The sequence below is a fragment of the Phocoena phocoena genome, chromosome 8, assembly GCF_963924675.1.
Source record: "Phocoena phocoena chromosome 8, mPhoPho1.1, whole genome shotgun sequence".
In the NCBI taxonomy this organism is placed as follows: domain Eukaryota; kingdom Metazoa; phylum Chordata; class Mammalia; order Artiodactyla; family Phocoenidae; genus Phocoena; species Phocoena phocoena.
This window is the reverse complement of record NC_089226.1, coordinates 103756284-103777259: the sequence shown is the minus strand read 5'-3', so window position 1 is coordinate 103777259 and position 20976 is coordinate 103756284. Positions and strand designations below refer to the sequence as shown.

Sequence of the window (20976 nt, the reverse complement as noted above, 5' to 3'; positions counted from 1 at the left end):
CTCCGCCCCAGAGACCCCGCCCGCGACGCGCAGGCGCAAACACTCGGGACTGGGACCTCGCCGTGTGGCTCCTCGGAACTTGTAGTCTCCTTACATTGTGCAACTCACCCCGCCCCCCGCTGCGCAGGCGTAATCCTAGCCCACGCCCCACCATCGCCGCGCGTTGCCTTCTGGAGCTTGTAGTTCCCTCCCTAGAAGTACCTGGGCTTGAGGACCGCGCTCGGGAGCCTGACAGCGTCCCGGCGTTAGATCCTCAATTTAGTGCTGGCGTTGACACGTTTCACGTCTGTCTGACAGAGGCATTCATCCTTACACTCCCCGCAGCGTTAGTAAAAGTTCATTTATCCAGGGTTCTTCGTGTGCTGGCGCTCCTAACTCCCAGCAGAAACCCCAGGAAGGTGTCACCCACATTTTATAGATGAAGAAATCGAGACTCGGTAACTCGCTCGAGGTCAAACAGCTTGGTAAAAGGGCAAAGCTCGATCAAAGCCCGTGGTCTCCAGAATCTCAGAGATGAAGGTTGTTAAAAAAAAAATCCTGAATCTGTGGGGCTCCCGAACAATTCCGGGATAGAAGCCTATCTGGGTTGCAGCTGCGTAGGACCAGACGTGAGCGAGACACACACACACACACACACACACACACACACACTCGCAGCCTCTCCTGTACCCACCCCCAATGTAGAGACGTAGAGACGCCAGGAGCCCTCGGGCTCCGCCCCAAAACAAGCCCAGCTCAGAGTCAAACCGTCTTTATTTCTACAGCAACATTTGAAAATAGAGAGCGACCGCCTCAGCTCCCAACTGGGGCAGCCCCTCCTGCCACAGGGGTCCATCACTGCCCCCAGCAAGAAGCTGCAGGTGTGGGAGGAGGCGTGGCAGGATGGCTCTACGGGCGGTGCCCGGGGCGGGGTCAGGCCGAGCCTGGGCAGGCTGGGCGGGAGGAGCAGTGCATAACACCGGGCTGCAGGGCAGAGCCCGGCGGTGAGAGGACGGACAGGGGGTGGGCTCTCCGTCCTGGGGCACGGGGCAGGGCGCACCATTCAGAGGCCGGGAGGAAAGCGAGAATGCCTAGGGAACCCTTTGGGGAGGCACCGCCCCTGAGATGTGGAGCCTGGGAGATACCACCGCGCGGAATGGGGGTGATTAAGGCCTGGGCGGTACCACTAGAGAAGGGTGGGGTGAGGGGAGGCCGGATAGTACCAAGGACTGAGGGGAGGAGTGCGGCCAATAACTTATTTCTCTATATACAGAAGCAACGGCCGGGGGAGGGCAGGGTGCTGAAGGGACGGCAGGTGCTTAGTGTTCTTGGATTTGGGGTCTGCGGAGGGGGGGCCACTGAGCCTCTCTCTACCTTTGGAGACCCCGGCCAGCCCCTCCGCTGGCCCTGAACCTAGGGAAGAGGGGGCCCTGCTGGAAGGAATAAATAAGGGGTAGAACTGGAGTGGGCAGGCCCAGCCTCCAGGGCTCAGGCTGAGATGACAAGGGAGGAGGTTACCCTGAGATTGAACAGAAAAGACAGGGGTCCTTGGGAGAGACAGGAGGGGCAAGCAGCAGGCCCATGCGCAGGGCTGGGGTGGGGATGGTGCCGGGTGGAGGCTCTGGCGACCGGCTGCCCCTTCAGGATTAGCCCACAAGGGAGCTTCGTCGGGAGAGGTCCATGGAGCTGGAGCTGAGGGTGCGGCTATCAGAGAGGCCTGTGCCTCCAGGCTGTGGGCAGAGGGGCAGGTGGCTCAGCCTTGGGCTGCCGCCAGTGTGTGCTTCCCTGGCCCGAAGGGGCCTGACTAGTCAGAGTCCCTGGGGTCCTGACACTCCCACCCACCTCCACAGTTACTGTGCTGCCACTGGCCGCTCACAGGCTGGAGCTGAGTTTCCCTCATTTGTCTCCCCAGGGTCCAGCCCAAAGCCAGACCTGGGATGGAGACAGGAAGTGTGGCTGGATGAACAGACATGCTTGAGAAGCTCGGCAAGTACACAGGACATGCAGGCCTGGGGCCGGGGCCTCAGCTGCCCAGTGCCGACAACTATCCACCCGTACCTGGACTGGCTCTTCCACACTTTTGTTGAGGAAGTTGAGGGAACTGGCCCGCTTCATCCTGAGGGGAAAGGGCGGTCAGGATTTGCCCACGGTGGAACTGGGGGAGGATGGGGGAAGGGGTCAGCTTGGGGCAGGGGAGGGAGGCTGATGGGAAGGGAGATTGGTGGTGGGTGGAGCTTGAGCGAGACAGGGAGTTCACCCTGGGTCTGAAGTTCAGCTGGGGTTGGTAGGTTGTGGGGTGGGTTCTCGAGAGGCTCACCAGGGTGGACGGCTCACCTGGGGTTTGGGGGCTCCTGGGGGCCACCACCCTGCAGCTTCTTCACCAGCATCTCACTGCTGCGCCTCAGGGCATCTCGGAGCTTCCCGAAGGAGCCACTGCGCCGCAAGGAGCCGCTGCCGTCCTGTGGGGTGGACAGGTTCGTCTCTGTGCCATGCCGGCTACACAGCCTCCTGGCCCAGTCCAGCCCCTAGACTCACCCCGCTCCACTCGGCTGCAGGCCCTGCCTCCTCAAGGTCAGGCTCAGACCGAGCCCCGGCACCCGCAGGCATGTCTCGGCTGCCACGGCGGTCTCCGCGCCCACCGCTGCCGTCTTTCAGCAGCTCCACCACCTTGGTCTGGCTTGCAGGGTCCAGGCCCTGAGGGGGGTCGGGCGCATCAGGTGGAGCAACGGGCCCTGACTGGATCACACACAGGGCCACGCAGGTCCCTGCCCACAGCCCTGGTGCCTGTTGCCCTACCTGCTTGCGGCTGCGGCTGGCGCAGTCCTCCAGCGTGTGCGCGGCTTCTAGCTTGCCCTGGCGCCGGTACAGGGCCCCCAAGCTGCGCAATGTGGTGTTGACCGTGGGGCTGCGGACGGGAGAGCGGGACGGGCTCCAACTCCGTGTTCCCCAGGAGCCAGGGCCCATCCTGACACCCAGCCCACGCTGGCCCTGAGGAACCATCCAGCCGACCAAAATCGAGCCTTTCCTGTGTGTCAGGCCCTGTGCTAGGTCCGCCTGGATTCCCCCGTTTTGGGGAATCACCTAAGGGTCCTAGGTGGGATGTTGCCACCAGGACTAAAGGCTGGGAAACACAGGAGTGAGATAATCAGGCTGTCCTGGGACAGAAAACCTTCTTGGGACAGGTGGCCTGTGACCTGGGCCTTGAAAGATGAGCTGACAGAGAAGAGGTGTGTGTTCTGGGGCTGAGCAGTATGGAGTGTGGAGCCTGGCCCCGGCCCCCACCCAGGATGCCGCTTCCCAGCTCTCTGCTAGCCCAGCAGTCCCGCCCCACTGTCCTTACCTGTCTACTTTACAGGCCTTGTACCAGCTGCCATATTCCCCATAGGGGGTGCTGTCCCGGCGCTTATCCTGGGGGAGAGATAAGCGGAAGGTAGGAGAAGGCCCTCCCCTCTACACACCCCCAGCCTCATCCTCCCTCCACAGACATCTGCCCCGGCCCTGCCCCACAGAGCTACCTTGCTCTCCTCCCGTTCCTCTGCGTGCATCCAGATGGGCTTGTTGTTCCCTGTAGGGAGAGAGGGGGCTGTCACCAGCCTCTCATGTGGGCCTCTGCTGGTTGGGCTGGACACATGACTGGGGTCTGGGGGGAGGTCAGGGGTACTCAAGAAGGACCAGGGTTGGGCTTCACTGAATGAATGAATCGACAAGAAACAGACCCAAAACATGACTGACGCTCCTCTGGAACAGAGGTGCCCGTGGCGCAGGCCTGCGCTTGAGGGCCCGTGACTGGGGGGTGCGCAGGCCTGCGCTTGAGGGCCCGTGACTGGGGGGTGCGCAGGCCTGCGCTTGAGGGCCCGTGACTGGGGGGTGCGCAGGCCTGCGCTTGAGGGCCCGTGACTGGGGGGTGCGCAGGCCTGCGCTTGAGGGCCCGTGACTGGGGGGTGCGCAGGCCTGCGCTTGAGGGCCCGTGACTGGGGGGTGCGCAGGCCTGCGCTTGAGGGCCTGTGACTGGGGGGTGCGCAGGCCTGCGCTTGAGGGCCCGTGACTGCGGGGTGGGGGGAGCACACCCGTACAAACCTCAGGCCCACGGTGCGAGACGATGCGAGGCCTGAATGATGGGCCGGGCCGAGGGGTCCCTGAGCAGGAAGTGACTGACCGTGAAGGACCAGAAGGTGGCTTCCCAGAGTGGGAGACATCTGGGCTGGGCCCTCACGGTGAGCGTCAGTTGCCCAGTGGAGAAAGGGGAAGAGGCTCTGGGCCGAGGGCACGGGTATGCAAAGGGAGGGCATCGCACAGGTACAACCTCCCAGGGGGCTGTGTGAGTTGGGTGTGTGTGCTCACGTGTGCACACAAATGGCTGCGGACCAGCCAGACCCTAGGCGTGAGGCCTGCCCGGCTGAGGTATTCGTCCTAGATGCTGACAGCTGAGCGGGCCCGCGAGCTGGGGCACACAGCAGCCATGCTCACCGCTGACAGAGCCGAACTCCTTCTCATGAGCGCGGGTGAGGATCTCCTTGTACAGGGTCTCTGCATCCTGGTACTTGCCCTGTTTCAGGTAGCAGGAGGCCTGGAGGGGCAGGGCCCAGAGGGTGAGCAGGATGCAAGGAGTCAAGCCTTTTCCTCTCCTCCCTCCCCCCTGCTTCCTCCAGCCCCCTCTAGCCCAGGACACCAGGTTGTTCTTGGTCTTGGCCACGTTGGGGTCGTCAGGCCCAAGGCGTGTGGCGTAGATCTCCAGTGCCCGCCGGTAGTAGTATTCCACCTCCTCGGCTTTGCCCTGGTTCTGGCACAGCAGGGCCAGGTTGCTCAGCTGCTTGGCCACGTCTGGATGAAACTTGCCCAGAACCTGGGACAGGAGCGGGAGCCGGTGGCTGGGCTCGGGGCCGGCCTACGTCCCCCGTCTGCCCAGCCCACCTGGCCTGCCCTGCCCTGCCTGCTCCCACCTTCTCCCGGATCTCCAGTGCCCGCTTGCAGAGGGGCTCAGCCTCCTTGTACTTGCCCCGCTTGCCATACAGGACCGCCAGGTTGTTCAGTGTCGCCGCCACCTAGGGGGTGGGAGGATGGAGGCTCCATGACCCGGGACCTGGGAGCTGCAGGGGGGAGGGGAAGCCCCACCTCCCACCCAGCCTCACTCACAGCTGGGTGGTCCTTGCCCAGCGTCTTCTCGCGGATGGCCAGGGCATCATTGAGCAGGTGTGCAGCCTCCTTGTACTTGTTTTGGTCCCTGGGGGCAGGTGGGAGCATGATGAGGGTTATCCTCCAGCCCAAGGCCCTCCTCCTAGTGGCCCAAGATCCCTGTGGTCACGCTTCCTATACTTACTAATGAGCGAGCATGATGGGGCATGACCCAGAGCGTGGGGAGACGTGGTCAGCCCCTGCTCTCTGGCTTGGGGGCCTTTGTGCAGGAAGGGCGTGCAGTGCTGGGGTACAAGCTAGACTCCCCCAGATCCCACCCTCACTGCCCCATGCCCAGTGCACCTTGTCCTCTGTTCCCCAGGGCCTCTGCTCATGGTGTCCTTTCTGCCAAGGAGACCTTCTCCGACCCTCTTGTGCTCTGGGCAAACTCAACTTTCACCAAAGGCCCTCCTCAAGCCTTGGTGCCTGGAGAAGGTGTGCCCCCCCGCGTCCTTGAGTGCCTTCCCCTCCCTGGTTATGTCCAAGCCTTTGCCCACCACTAGACTGAGGCATATTCATGTCTGTAGCTCAGGCACCCTGTGGGCTTGGCCCTCTCCAGGGACAAGATCCTTCTTTCTCTGTCACCCAACTGCCTGGTGGAACCCGAGTCCTGGCCCACTGCAGGCACTGAGGATTTGTGACCAGGGCTGGAGCCTTCAGGAAGAATGCTCCCATGGGTGACGAAGCCGGAGGAGCCCTCACCGATAGACCAGCGCCAGGATGTTCAGCATGGTGGCCACGTCAGGGTGGTCATGGCCTGACGTCTTCTCCAGGTCCTCGAGGGCCTGCTTGCAGAGTGGCACGGCCACCTCATAGCGGCCCTGAGAGGCGTACTGGATCACCAGATTGTGCAGGGTGCGGAGCCGTGCTGGGATTTCATAGCCCCCGTGCTGGGCAGCCACGTCTCCTCCTCCAGGGCTGGGGGCTGCAAAGCCAAGGGCGGGAGGTCAGATGTGCCAAGTGCCTCCTGAGCTGGGCCGGCACACGCCAGCCATACCTTTGACCGACCTCACACGTGGCCCCGGGCAAGTCACCATTAGCTCTCGGTTTCCCCATCTGTAGAGTGGGTCTAGTCACCCCACAAGAAGAGTGGGTAGAGTCCCAGCTCCAGTGCTTCAAGCTGTGTGTCCCAGGGCAAGTCGCCTAACCCCCGAGCCTCAGCCTCGTCACGTGCAGAAGAGAGGCTCTGATACACAGGCCACACGATCAGCAAGGCCAGTACTGGCCCGCGGATCAGCACTGTGCATGCGTCCTCCTTTAACCCTCAGAGGAGGCTCAGAGGGGAAAGAAACTCTACCAGTGGCCACAGCGCAAACGCAGGCAGAGCAGGGCTCGCACCCAGGCCAGACGGCTCCAAAGCTCTGAACTGTGATGCCTGCTCCTCACAGAACTTGGGAGATGAGAAAAGCAACATGTAAAACCTGCCTTTTAAGCTCTAATGCTGGGATGTTATAATCAGAAACGAGGCAGGAGAGAACACGGCAGTCACTCAGACCTTGTTTTCTGTGACCTCTGGGTCCCAAGGACCAGGAGTTCACACAGCCTTCCTTTCCCGCCCCCAGAGCCAGCTGCCCCTCCGCACCTGGGCTCTGCTCCTCCTCACTGGGGAACAGGTCATCCAGAGAGTCTTTGGGGACGTCCCCCTTCTCCTCCTGGGGAGGAAGACGGGATGGGCGTCAGGGAAGCAGGCGGCCCAGGGGTCGGCGGGCTGGGTCGGAGCAGCGTCTGCTCCCTGCCGCCCCTCCCTGCGCCCAGGTGCCCCCGCCCCGCCCAGTGGCCATGGCAGGGCTTACGCTGGCGGACGTGTCCTCATCCAGCTTGCGGATCTGGCTCATGAACAGCAAGTGCTGCTTCTCCTCCTCCAGCTGGGCCACGGCCTGCTCGCTGCGCTGCAGCTTCTGCTGCGTCCCTGCCAGCTCCTCCCGCAGCCACTGGTTCTCCTGCACCAGGCGCCGTACCTGAGCCCGCAGCTTCTGCTTCTCCGACTCTACGGCCCCCAGGTGGCTCGACAGCGCCAAGATCACCTGCGCAGCCAGCCGGAACAGAGGTCAGAGCCCTGCTGACGCCCCAGCCTGGGCCCCAGAGAAGAGCCAGGCCCGGAGGAGCTGCAGGGCTGAGGACCCTGAAGTTCTCCTCTCATCAAGGGAGTTTTGCCCCAGGGCCCCAAACAGACCAACATAGCCTGAGACCTGAAACCAGGAGGCTTGGGGATTCCTAAGTCCTTCCTTCTGCGGTCAGGACCCAGGCTGGCTGTGCTGGACTCTGAAATAGCCCATCCCCTTTCCTGGGCCTCCAGCTAGTCCTCCACATCGATGGTCCAGTTCCCACCTTGTGGGGGTGCTCGGATCATTAAGAGCGCTAGCTGGGGTGCTGCCCTTTCCCCGAGCTGCCCACTCGTTCCCTGTCTCTCCTAGGAGTTGTACTCAAGCCCTGTAGCCAGAGCCACTATACCGCTGCCCCTGGCCCAGGGCTAGCGCTTTCCCAAAGACCTTGATAGACGACTGAAGGGCTACCGAAAGACCCCATCCTGACTTCTACCAGAGAGCCAGGGCAGCCCCTGTCCTCCTGCAGCTCCCAGGGAGGGAAGGGGGTGTGTGTCCTAAACCCCCAGTGTCTGGAAAACCACAGGGGCAGGTAAGGGGATCCAGAGGCCTCAGCCTCAGCCCCCATCCCTCTCTCCAAACTCCATGACTCCTTTCCTGAGCTTCCAGGCTCTGCCCGCCTTGGGGCCTTGCCTAGACTCTACCCGTTCTCCGTCCTTCATGGTCAGGGTCATTTCCGCAGTGAAGCCTCTTATGCCCTCAGCCCCCGGAAAGCATGGCACCTCCCCCACCTCCATGCCATCCTGTTGTCCATCTGTGCCTGTATACACTGGGAGGGGGCCCTGGTGTGTTCACCTCCGCACCTGGCAGTCAGCCGGCCGAGGAGTGAATGCCCGACACATTGCCCTCCCAGAGAGCCAGGCAGTCTGGGACCTTGTACTTTCTGGTTGATTAGCAAACGCCTAAGTGACAGGTGTTTTCACAACCACTAGCTATTTTTAAAAATATCCTAAACAGCCTGTCAGTATTTACGGCAGATGGCACGACCCCTATTCTAAAAACAAGGAAACCAAGGGGATACCACCTGCCCAGGACTCACAGAGCCAGGCAGTGTCTCAGCCAAGATCTGAGTGGGCCAAGACTCTCTGCCCGAGAGTCTAACTCATTGTACACCCCAGCACCACCTGGATAGCTCTGTCTGCATGTCATCCTGGCAGCCCCAACTTAAGAGGGCCCAAACAGAACTCCTGACCCATCCAGGCTCTCTCCTCAATTTCCTCAAACCACAAACCTGGGACTTTCCCTGCCCCTCTCTGTCTCCTTTAGTCCATCCCCAGGCCCTACTGGACCTACTTCCAGAACGTCTAGGACTGACCCCCTTCTTACTACCCTCATGGCCCAACCCACCATTTCTCATTGGAATTCTAGCAGTGGCTTCCTAACACCTGCTACCTCCTTCCACCCTGACCCACAATCGTTCATTCTCCACCCCTCAGCCAGAGAGAGTTTTAAAACCTAAGCCAGACTGTTTCCCTTTACTGCTTAAACCCTCCAAAGGCTTCCTGATTTCCTGAGAATAAAACCCAAACTAATAAGGCACAGCATGATCTGGTCCCCACCTTCTCCGCAGGCCTTTTCTGTCCCTCTCTTTCCTCACGAAGCTCCAGTTAGACAGGTCTCTCAGTTCTCCCTCCACAACAAGATCTTTTCCACTTCAGGACCTTTGTACATGCAACCTCTCACTTTCCTCCTTTCTCTGGAGGCTGGTTCATTCCTTTCTTCAGGTCTTGATTTAAATGTCATTTCCTCAGAAGTCTTGCTTGACCAATAGCTAAGGTTGTCACAAGATCTTGTTTTTTTCTTTGGAGAACTTACCATAATATTGAATAAATATATGTGTATTTCTGACTCTCTTCCTATTGGACTAGGGCAGGGATCTCATGTCTTGTTGGACCTGTAGCCCTGGCACCTAACACATTGCCAGGCATGTAGTAGGCACTTGATAACTTACCTGTTAACAAATTAATAGAAGAATGAGTGGGGGGATCTTTAAGGATTTCCTCTGTTTTTTTTAGGCCATGCAGTCTCTGCTACCTAGCAGAGAAGCCAGATGATCAGGCTCTCCTGGGGCCAGGCACGGCCGGGGTCTCCAGAGCCCATTCATTTCTTCAACAGATATTTACTGGGATCCTACCATGAGGCTCCAGGGGAGATTCTTCCTTCCCTTCTGATTCTGTTACTACATTGCCAGGATTCCTCTGGAAGGCTCCACCCCTCCCATGACCTCCCTCCTCAGCACCCCAGACCAGCCTACCTGGGCCTCCCCCAGCCCCAGTTCGATGGCCTCCAGGGAGCGGCGCAGGAGGACACAGCGCTCCTGTGAGCCAGGCTCTGCCTCACCAGCTTCATGAGCGACGAGGGGAGCGAGAAGGGCACGATGCTCCCCGCGCAGGGTCTCTAGCCCTTGGATAACGGCCTTGGTGCCCAGCACGATCTCATCCTGGCTCAGCTTCTCCTCCCGAGGAAGCACCATCGTGGCCATGGCCGTGCCGCCTGTGAAGGCGAGAGGGCGGGCAGGGGCTGCCGGGCCTGGGGCCACGCCGCCGTCCGCCCCGGATTAGGTAAACACCTAGGGTCCCCGGACGCCTGGGTCCCCGGGGTGCCCCGTCCCCCAGGCAGCAGCCCGCACCGTGCCCGCGCTCGCCCTACAGGGGGCGCGCCCGGCTCGTCTTGGCCCGGGAGACGCAATGCGGTGCGACCGGCGAGGCTGGACCCGGATTCGGCCCAGACCACTGGCTCAGGCCGGCTTAGGCGACCCAGTCTCGGGGCTTCCCTGGAGACTCCCTTAGCCAGAGCAGGGCGCGCCAGAGGATGGACCTACGGGGATCTTGGGGGGTTCACTCCCGTGCGGAGACACCGTTCCTCTGGGAGTTCCGGCCCCAGCCCCCCTCGGGCAGCCCCCTTCCCAACAGGCTGGCCGAGCTACAGAGCCCCTCCTCTTGGGCAGCTCGACCCTGGGGAGACCCTTCCCCTAAGGAGCTGAGATCGCGGGTTCTTCGTCCCCCCCTCCCCCCAGGACGCGCCCCATAGGCCAGCACGACATCCTGCGGACCCCTCCCCTGAAAAGGCCGAGCTCCCGCCCCCGGCCACCCAGGACCGCGCCCCCTCCCCGCGGGCTGGCCGGGCCCTCTCACAGGCCGCGCCCAAGACGACCCCTCCCCTAGGCCGACCCAGAGCCCCCCCTCTCCCGGCCCGATCGGCCCGCGTGGACCTGCGTCTCCCGCTCGGGCCCGCCTCCCGCTCCAGCTCCGGCTCCCGCCCCGCTTCACCCAGACCAGCAGCCGTGAGCAGGTTCCACCGCCTCCATCCCGCCGGCCTTCCCAGCAGTCCCTGCGCCGCCTTAAAGGTGAAGCCTGTACCTTGCCGGCGTCGGAGGGGGCTAAACACTCCTCGGCCCGCTGTCTGCCTTAAAGGAGCACGCCGGCTGGGCCCACTCCAGGCAAAGGGAAGGGATCCGGGGGCGTGGCTCTCGGGGATGGGGCGTGGTCATTGAGGCGCCGGGCGTGGGCTTGCCCGAAGCTTAGGTTCATAGCGGCCACCTCCCACTCTCCTGTGGCCTCGGATTCCTCCGCTGTAACCCGCCCCGAGGCCACAGCGGTGTGGACAGCCTGGGGAGGATGTGCACAGCCTGGGGAGGATGTGCACAGCCTGGGGAGGATGTGCACAGCCTGGGGAGGATGTGCACCTGAACTTGCCCTGTAGCGCTGCCAGAGAGGGCGGCGGAAGAAACTGGGGCCCAGGGAGAAGGCCCGGCCTCCTCAGAGTCCAGAAAGAGACAGTTGACATTTATTGACATTTATTGAGGTAGTTGCCACTTTCAGAGCGCTTACTGTGTGCGGGGCGCTTGGATGCCTTAAGTGCGATGACACATTTAATGCTTGCAAAGACCGGATAAAGCGGGCACTGCTATTATCCCAACCTCGCGGATCTGACCCCAGGCTCATTTGTCTCTAGAGAGTGGTTATGCCCCACCCAAATCCTTCGGAGCTGTCCTTGTCCCAGTAGGGGATTCTTGGCATCTTAGGGCTGCTTCTTGGGAGGAAGGGACGGAGGCTTCCGGGCGTGAGGGAGAAAAGGACGGCAAGGGGCAGTTGGGCATCGGCCGAAACAGACTCGTGACCCTGTGGGTGAGCACCACCACAGATTCTGTGGGCTGGATGATCAGGACAAGGTGATGATGACGTCATCTCCTCCCAGAGCCCTTCCCTGATTCCCCACCCCCTATGTAGAGCAGCCCTCCAGCCCATTTCAAGCACACATTTAATTCTCTCTGTAGCATTTACTCCTTCTAACATTTTCCTTGTCAGTTTCTGTCTCCTCCCTAGAATGCAGGCCAAGATCTGCCTGTCTTGTTCACTCTCGGAGTAGCTCTTGGCTACTACATAGCAGCACTCAGTAAATGCTGGTTTTTTTTAAAAGGCAGAAGGGCGCAACTATTATTGGCCCAGGTTTGGGGCTGGTGCTCTGCAGCGCTGGGTTTCTGGCTACCCTAGCTCTATCTGCACTGCTTCTAGGTCGACATCCCAGTGGGTAACAGCAAGTTAACCACCCTGAGAGACAAAACGTGCCAAGCAAGGCTTGGCACTGGTATCCAGGGGCCTGGGGCGTTCCTCATGAGTCAGGGTGGGTTCAGACTCAGACTGTACCCGGTTCAGTGTCCTTGTGGATGTGAGAATCCCCTCGGCATGATCTCTGACAGAGAGATGGTCCGGCACCCTGCCAGCTCAAGTATGTCCTATGACAGGGAGCCCACTACATTCTGCTGTGAGATGGCTCTAAAAGTTAGCAAGCTTTTCCTTAGCCCCCAAAGGACCTGCCCACAGTGCCTGCCCACACCAAACTGAAGCTCTGTCCTCAGGAAGGACAGTCTGCTCCCTTTTGCCAATGAAGATATTTGGAGACAGTGATGGTGCCCCATACAGTGTTCCCCCAGCCTGGGCTGAAAATCTGGGTCCCTTTACCCACTCCTGTGCAGTTTCTGACCCTTCCCCCTCCCGATTTCTCTTTTCTGGGTGTGGCTTAGCATGTCAGTCCAGACAGTATTCCGAATGTGGTGCTCAGTCCAGGGCGCAGGGGTACAGACAGGGAGTGAACTGGACAGATCACAGAGGGAGAGTCCCCCGCTAAGGAGCACACCACCTGTCCACTGTGAAGCTGAAAGTCATGTTGACTTTGACAGCCACGGTACGGTGTCTGCTCAGGGTAAGCTTGTCAGCTAAAACCCTAGATTGCATGCATCCCACTTATATCCAGCCAGGTTCTTCTGCCGATTCTGTGCTTCTGCCAGGGATATTTTCCCAGGGATTTTTTTTTTTTTTTTTTTTTTTGGCTGCTCCACACAGCATGTGGACTCTTAGTTCCCCTGCCAGGGATCAAACTGCACCCCCTGCATTGGAAGCTCGGAGTCTTAACCACTGGAAGGCTAGGGAAGTCCCTCCCAGTGATTTTTAAAGACAGTTGATACATTCACATGATGCAACATTCAAAAGGCACATACAAGTTACAGTGAGATGTAGCTCCTTCTCACTGACCACTGTCCTCAGTCATGCAGCTGCCTTCCCCCGAAGCACCTGCTGTTACCAGTTTCTTGTGTCTGCCGATTACTTTGTTTGCCTCAGTCCAGAGCTTGTGTTTATCTTTGTTAGTTTCATCGAGTCAGTTTTCATCCAGGACCCTAAAGGTTGGAGTCTTTTGCATTCGAGCTCTTTAGCCTACACAGCGGCCCTATTTCCCACAGTTGCACTGGCTGCGGTGTGATAAGCCTGCCTTTGTGCAAACAGACTCCATCATACCATGAATGCACGCCCAGCTCGCTGTCAAGTTCATGGGGAGGAAATGGAATCTGGAGCCCAGGGCACCTTTGCTGTTCTTAACAAGGCTAGGTTTCAGAACCTCTTGGGAAGGAACTTTGTTAGAAGGCTCTCCTAGAGATCGGGATTCAGTAGTGCCAGAGTGGGTCCTGGGCATCTCTTATTATTTTGAAACTGCAGTGGTGCCCATGATGTGCTCCCTGGGTTGAAAGCCAATGCTTCAATGTCCTTGTTTTACAAGTACGGAAAGTGAGGCCCAAAGAGGGGAAGGCAGCTGCACGAGGTGACCACTGTGTCCTTCTCCAATCCAGAGTCCACATCATTTTGTCCCAGTGTGTAAGGGAGACTGACCCCATAGAGTAGAGGTCAAGAGGACCGAGGTCACGTTGCTTGTTCACAGCCACACGAAGCACAGACGCACGCACCCTCAACACACAGCCTCAGGCAGGTTCACCCAGGGGCACTGAACGCCCATGTGCCACACTCACACCTCCACGTGCATGGGTTTACAGGCCCACGTACATGCATGCACACCACACATACTTGGGCTCAAACACAAAGCCCGGGCTTTCTAACCTTGTGCTCTCTCTCCATCTAATAAAGGAGCACATTCCTTTTATCACCTTTTTCCAGGTAAACGGAGAGAAGATTTTTCAATCTCCTTTTATGACTTTTGCTGGGTTCCTGTTCCAGCTTTTCTGCTAGCCTTAGGCTTCCGTGGTTTCTTTGTGGTTCTCTTTAGGCATCTGGCCCTGCTTCTCCCTGTGTGCCACGCAGAGGGAAGGCTGGGCCTTCCCTGCCGGGTTGTCAGGCTCTTATCTTGCTTTCAGTTCGTAACCTTGCATGTGTTCAATCTTTTTAGCCACTCGGCTTTCTATCTTGTCTCTGAGGATTACGCTGTGCTCTCCCAAGGGAAGGGACTGTTACTTCACCCTGCTCTGTTCCCCACTCCCCGACCCCCCACCCCGCAGCTGCTGGTCTGGTGCCAGGCTGCTGATGGGTGCTCAGTTAATGGAGAAGAAAGGAAGGAGTCCATGCCCAATGGTGATTCTTACGCCATTTTCCACGGAGCTCATCAGCTTGCTTCCGCCTGTCCCATGTCTGCAGAAGTTGTTCTCACTACTTTCAACATTGTTTTCTCCCTGAAAATCACTCCCACTGCTCCCACCCCTTCCCCTTGGATCCTTGGAAGCACTGATATCTGCTTTCTTAAGTCAATCTTTTCCCTTTGGCTAGCTTCCTGCCTTTTCTTTGAAGTGGGGGTGGGGGTGGGTGCTTTTCCCAAGCATATCATCTCCCTTGAAACATCAGCAGGTCGGGACGTCCCTGGCGGTCCAGTGGTTAAGACTCCACGCTTCCACTGCAGGGGCCACGGGTTCGACCCCTGGTCGGGGAATTAAGATCCTGCATGCTGCATGGCACAGCCAAGAAAAAGAGAAACATGAGCAGGTTCGCCCATAAGCGCTCAAGATTGGAGGTTCCTTAAAGACCATGTCTCACGCAACCCCTCCTCCGTGACCGTGACGGGCAGCTCACCACTTCCTGAGGAGCTGTTTCACCTTGAACACAAGGTGCCAGTTTTGGTTGTGGTTGCCAGTTTTTCTGCCACTGAGCTAAGAATCAAGTCTGCTCAGAGCTCCCCTGAGAGGCTTTTGATTCCTGTCCTGGCAGCCACGGGGCAAATCTGCACCCTCTCTTCCTTGTGGCCTCCCAGCCAGACTGGAAGGGTCCGTGTCCTGCTTAGCGGGAGGGCACACAGGCTTTGGGGGCGGACTCAGCTGCGTCCAGAGCTGCGTTTCTCCGTTTGCTGGCCAGGGAGCTTTAGGCATGCGTAGGCATGCGCTGCAACTTCATCTGTTTCCTCAACCTACCTTGTTGGGTCCTCAAGAGAACAGAATAAAGCGGCAGAGTTAAGACCTTAACATCATGCCCTCTACATAACAGACACTATCACTAGTAGTTGTTATCATTGGTATCATCAAGTTTACTATTTGACAGACCCTGTGCTAGTGTATGGAGAGCCCTGTATTTCATGTAGTGTATACATGAAATATAGGGCAGTCTCTGCTTAGGGTGTCGTTGGAGGGAAAACACATTCAGATTGAAAGTGAGGAACAAATGAGGCAGCAAATAGGCGAGTCTGAAGATAACGGGTGCTGAGATGTTTGGTGCTTCCAGGAGGTGCCCTGTGTGGTCAGGACAGAGGGAGCTCAGCCCGGCCAGGACCCATCTCACTGTCTCCCTGAGATCAGCTTTTCCCCATGCTAAGGGTACTCAAATCTCCATCCAGCCCGGAGAACTTCCTTGCACTCCATCCAGACCTACATGTTCAACTCCACCTCTGAATAGCACACGCCCACCTTGCCCTAAACCCACCATCTCCCACCCAACTCTCCTCCAGGGATGTTCCACCATTGGCCGGTTCACCCAGCAGACGGCCAGTCCCCATCCTCGACTCTTTCTCCTTCGACCCAGTTTTCTAACCAGCCACCTACACCTCGATTCTGCCTTTTAAATAGGACTCAAGTCTCCATTTTCCTCCACCTCCTCTTCTACCCGTATCTTAGTCTATGTCTTCATCACATCTTTTCTAAATTGCTGCCACACCCTTCAAACTCTTCCTGTTTTCATTTTTCATCTTATTTCCTCCAACATGTTGTAGCAAGGTGATCTTTCTAAATTCTATCATCTCAGGGGCTTCCCTGATGGCACAGTGGTTAGGACTCTGCGCTCCCAATGCAGGGGGCCCGGGTTTGAACCCTGGTCAGGGAACTAGATCCCACAAGCATGCCGCAACTAAGAGTTTGCATGCCACAACTAAGGAGCCCGCCTGCTGCAACTAAGGAGCCCGCCTGACGCAACTAAGGAGCTGGCGAGCCGCAACTAAGGAGCCCTCAAGCCACAGCTAAAGGAGCCTGCCTGCTGCAACTAAGACCCGGTGCAACCTAAATAAATAAAAATAAACAAATTCTGTCATCTCATTTTTCTGCCTAAAATCCTTTATTGGCTCCCACTGATCTCACGATAAATTACACAGTCCTTGCTCTGGCTCAGCGTAGTAACAATAATATCTACAAGGCTCCTCAGTGCTCTGGCCACTTCCTTTCTCTTCTGCCCCATCACTCACCATTGCTTTCAGCCCCACTAAAGCACGTGTGAGTCTCAGAATAGGCCAGACTCTGTCTAATCTCTAGTTTTGCTATTCCCTGCACCAGAACACCTGTCATGTCGGTCATCGCTTCCTTTGAGACATCTTCTTGTACACCCCTTCCCAGGCTGGCTTAGCTGCCCCTCCTGTGTGCTCCCAAGCAAACTTTCATGCTCTGTGGCAATTGTCTATTTGTCTGTCTCCCCTGCGAGGCTCAGAGTTTCCTTATAGGTATAGGTAAAGACCCAGCCCTAGATTCATCTGTGTGTCATCATACCTAGGACAGGAACTGGCCCACGGTAGGAACTTAATACATGTAGGACAGATGGAGGGTTGGCAAGTTGGGATCTGAGCAGGGCCTTGAGAGATGGCCTGGAGTCCGATGACCTGGGTTAGAAATCTGGCTCCTTCTTGGCCACTCTGAGTGTGTCAGACAAGTCACTTTCCCCCTTGCTCATTCCTTTATCTGGCCTTTGAGCGTTTGCCTTGTGCCAGAGTGATGGGGGCTGGGGACACAGCAATGAGGCAGCCTGAGTCCCTGCCCTCCCTGAAGCTCTCCTTCTAACATGGTACAGACGTTTATTGCAGGTGACAGTGGACGTCCCGACTGAAGAAAGGGCCGAGGTAGAGACTAACAGTGGGGTTTGGGGCAGAGCAGTTGGGAAGACCTCTCTGAGGAGGTGCTGTGCAGGCTACATCCTAAAGGAAAAGGGGACACTCAGCAGGCCAGGGAGAGCGTATAAGGTGGAGAGAGGAGGGATCTGATTACTGTAAGTTCAGGTATGGCCCGAGGGTGGTGAGCACTGGGGGGGGGGGGGGGGGGCGAAGCTACTCAAAGTGAAATTAGAGAGGTGGGGTGGGGAGACCGTGCTGGCTGAAGGACCGTGGTGTTGGGCAGCTGTATTCAAAGGCATTAGGAAGCCACTCACGGAAGGCCTCTAGCAAGGGAGTGAGGCGCTTGCGAGGCAGAATGGACAGGAGTTGCCAAGATGACAGAGGCTGGCTCATTTGTTGCTGGCTTGAGTAATAGGAGGGATGCTGGTGCTACTTACTAAGACTGGGGAGGAGCGAGGGACATGGAGAGTTCTGTATTGGCCATATGAGGTTCGAGATGGCTGGGTGTATTCAAGTCAAGTAAATGGTTAGAAATGAGAGTTGAGAATTGGGAGGCGAGGCTCTCTGACCTTTGGCATCCTCCTTGGTAAAAAGGAAATATCGGGGCTTCCCTGGTGGCGCAGTGGTTGGGAGTCCGCCTGCCGATGCAGGGGACGCGGGTTCGTTTCCCGGTCCAGGAGGACCCCACGTGCCGCGGAGCGGCTGGGCCCGTGAGCCATGGCCGCTGAGCCTGTGTGTCCGGAACCTGTGCTCCGCAGCGGGAAAGGCCACAGCAGTGAGAGGCCTGCGTACCGCAAAAAAAAATAAAAAAGGAAATGTCAGCTGAATCAATTTCCTAGGGCTGCTCTAAGAATTCAGTGAAGTAAACCACGGGAAGCACTCAGCAGCAGCCCGGCTAAAAGAAAATGTCCGTAGTGACCGTGACAGGGCGATTTCTGCCCTTAGTCCTTGGACACAGCAGTGGGTGATGAAAGTACAGTAGCTGAACACATTGATCTGAAATCTGCGGTACAGAATTCCAAGTAGTGAAGGGAAAACTCCTCACTCCCTAAGTGTGGGCTGTGCTTGGTAACTTCCTTCTGAAGAGCACAGTTTGAAAAGAGGGTGACACCTGACTAGTCAAATGATCAAGGTTAACATCATCGGGGATATCGCGCCGATGGCATGTACCCTTGGTATGGCATGCTGAAAAATCCCAGTCGAGGGGCATCCTACAAAATGCCTGACCAGGACTCCTCCAAACTGTCAAGGTCACCCCAAATAGGGAAAGTCTGAGAGAATGTCATAGCCCCAAGTACTAGACGTAGTGTGGCATCCTGGATGGGATTCTGGAATTGAGAAAAGACATTAGGGAAAAACTAAGGAATCTGAGTCAAATGTGGACTCTAGTTAATCATCATCATTAGTTATGATAGATGTACATGCCAATGGAACACATACACAATAGAGAAAACTGGGTGAGGGGTACACAGCAACTCTTGGTTCTATCTTTGCAACTTTTCTGTAAGTCTAAAACTATTCTAAAATAAAAAGTTTATTTATGTATCTATTTATATGGGCCACGCCAGGCGGCTCGTGGGATCCTAGTTCCCCGACCAGGGATTGAACCCAGGCCCTCAGCAGTGAAACCGCGGAGTCCTAACCACTGGACCTCCTGGGAGTTCTCCAAGAGTTTATTTAAATAAAAAATAAAACCTGGGGGCTTCCCTGGCAGCGCAGTGGTTAAGTATCCGCCTGCCAATGCAGGGGACGCGGGTTCGAGCCCTGGTCTGGGAAGATCCCACATGCCACGGAGCAACTAAGCCCGTGTGCACCACAACTACTGAAGCCCGTGCTCTAGAGCCCATGAGCCACAGCTACTGAGCCCACGTGCCACAAGTACTGAAGCCCGCGCTCTAGAGCCTGTGCTCCGCAATAAGACAAGCCACCGCAATGAGAAGCCCGTGCACCTGAACGAAGAGTAGCCCCCGCTCGCAGCAACTAGAGAAAGCCCACGCGCAGCAACGAAGACCTAACACAGCCAAAAATAAATAAACAAATAAACAAATAGATAGATGAATTTATTTAAAAAATAAAACCAGTCTGGAGTTGGTGTGCAGATCAGATAGTGGCTCCTCTACCTTCTGCACCAAAATGCCACCCCTTTGCCTTTAAAGAACATTTCTGTTCTGGCGGCCCCGTGGGCGGCTGTGCTCTGGCCTGGCCCCTGGCGACTCGTCTTGGGGCGCATCTTCCACCAGAGCTGCCTCGCCTTTGGAATCCTGGAAACCATTCCCGAACAACCCTCTACCTCCTCTTTGCTCAGAGTAAGAGTCTATGTTGCTGCTCCACACCTACGAGAAAACTCAGGTGTCCGTTGGGGCTGAGGCCTTGAAGGGTCTGAGTAGCAACTGTGGATGAGGAGTCCCAACAGTTCCAGCAGCGCAAAGGCTTTTCATTCATTCTGTCAGCAAATATGTATTTGTTCACCTATGATGAGCCAGGCGGTATCCTGGGTGCTAAGGATAGAGAAGAAAAAATATATAAAGTTCCTGTTTTCTTGGAGCTTACATTCTGGTGGGGAGAGACAAGTAATTAAATGCCAAGGAGTGAGAAGTGCTAATAAGAAAAACAAAAGGGTGAGAGAAAAGGGAGGTGCTATTCTAGAGAGGCTGAACAGGGTAGGCCTCTCTGAGGTGGCATTTAAGCCGAGACCAGAGTGAGGGAGCAAGTCATATGGATCCAGGGGCAGGGGCAGGAGCAGGATGGGCAGGGGGGGCGGGTGGCTCGTGCAAAGGCCCTGAGGCAGTATGTGCACTGTGTGTCTGAGGAATGCAGAGGAGGCCAGTGGGTGAGGGGTAGAGTGAGAGGAGATCAGATAAGCAGCCCCAGGCAGGTCAGATCAGGTAGGCCCTGGAGGTTGTGAGGAGGTCTTTGGATTATATTCCTAGTGGGGTGGGAAGCCATTGGACAGTTTGGATCAGTAATTTAACACGATCTAATTAACATTTTAAAAGGCTTTCTCTGGCCATTGTTTGGAGAATAGGCTACGGGAAGAGTAGATGGAAGCAGAGGTAATTAGGAAGCTATTATGACATCCAGACAAGAGAGGAGAGCAGCAAGTGAAAGAGGCCAGGAGCTGCAGGGCTCTGGGTCTGTCTTCAAGGGAAGGCCTATAGGATTTGCCGGGGGGACTGGATGCTGGGTGTAAGAGAGAGGAGTCGAGGACGATTTTAAAGATTCCGGCCTCAGCAACTACAGAGTCAGGAAGTCTGAACACAGGGAGTGTCTCCCACCCTGGGGCTGGGTGAGGGGAGAGGGGAGGCCAGAGGTCGGGAAGATGAGGAGGACACAAGGGAGGCCCAGAAAGAGCAGCCAGAGAAGAGGGGGGGAGGGGTGGGGGCCGGGGGCGGGGGCGGGGAGATCAGAGCGCCGTCTACAGGCAGAGCGAGGAGTGATCATGTGCATCAGATGCTCCTAGTCAGACAAGAAAACTGAGCCTTGGACCTGGCAGCCCACGTCATCAGTGACCTTGGCAAAGGAACTCCTAACTCCCGATGGGGAAGTGAGGAACAAGCCCGAGGAGTGGGAGGACCGGAGACAGGGAACCCGAACAGCCCCTGTTGCCGAAATATCGGCTTCCCTGTGCACCAAGGCCGAACAGAAGTACGGAGACAGGGATTTTGGAGGAGGAGAAAGATGGCTTTATTTTCTGCCAGGCAGAAGGGAAGACACAGCAGGCTAGTGCCTCAAGAATTTTGCCCTCCCTCCTTGGGAATCAGGGAAGATTTTATATGTGGGGCTTGCAGTCCGGGGTATAAGGATCAAAGTAGTGAAGGTCTTGCATTCTTTTTTTCCTTTGCATTATTTCAAAGCAGTCATAGATGGCATCAGGCCGCCTGCTAACTGGGGTCTGGCAGTCTGGTAACTGCATCCGTTTGCCTCTGGTTTATCAGCCGGTGATCCTGTTTCTGAAATGCGGAAACTATAGGGGGTGAGTTGTTACCAGGGGCGTACAGAATGTGAGTGCCAGGGTGGTAATAAGGTTAGGGAGTGAGAGGCATGGGATGTAAGTCACATAAGAGTTAGGGGTGATAGGTGCCGAATGTAAATTACGTAGTGTCAGGGAGTGAGGTTAGCTTTATAAAGTACAAATCTAGTTAACTACCAA

At 57.0% G+C, this 20976-nt stretch overlaps 1 protein-coding gene across 2 annotated transcripts; it reads right to left on the bottom strand.

The window, feature by feature from the left end:
• Positions 1–1625: 1625 nt before the first annotated feature.
• KLC2 (kinesin light chain 2) lies at positions 1626–9735 on the bottom strand. Of its 2 annotated transcripts, XM_065881832.1 has the most exons (15): positions 9508–9735; positions 6945–7175; positions 6734–6803; positions 5854–6076; positions 5113–5200; positions 4920–5021; positions 4649–4822; positions 4447–4546; positions 3495–3544; positions 3320–3387; positions 2776–2884; positions 2515–2673; positions 2314–2438; positions 2038–2095; positions 1626–1709 (listed from the first exon to the last, which is right to left on the bottom strand). In XM_065881832.1, exons 1-15 carry the CDS (start codon positions 9733–9735, stop codon positions 1626–1628), a joined length of 1869 nt encoding a protein of 622 aa, XP_065737904.1. The 2 variants fall into 2 exon arrangements, with proteins under 2 accessions (XP_065737904.1, XP_065737905.1); XM_065881833.1 differs by lacking the exon at positions 6945–7175.
• Positions 9736–20976: the final 11241 nt, after the last annotated feature.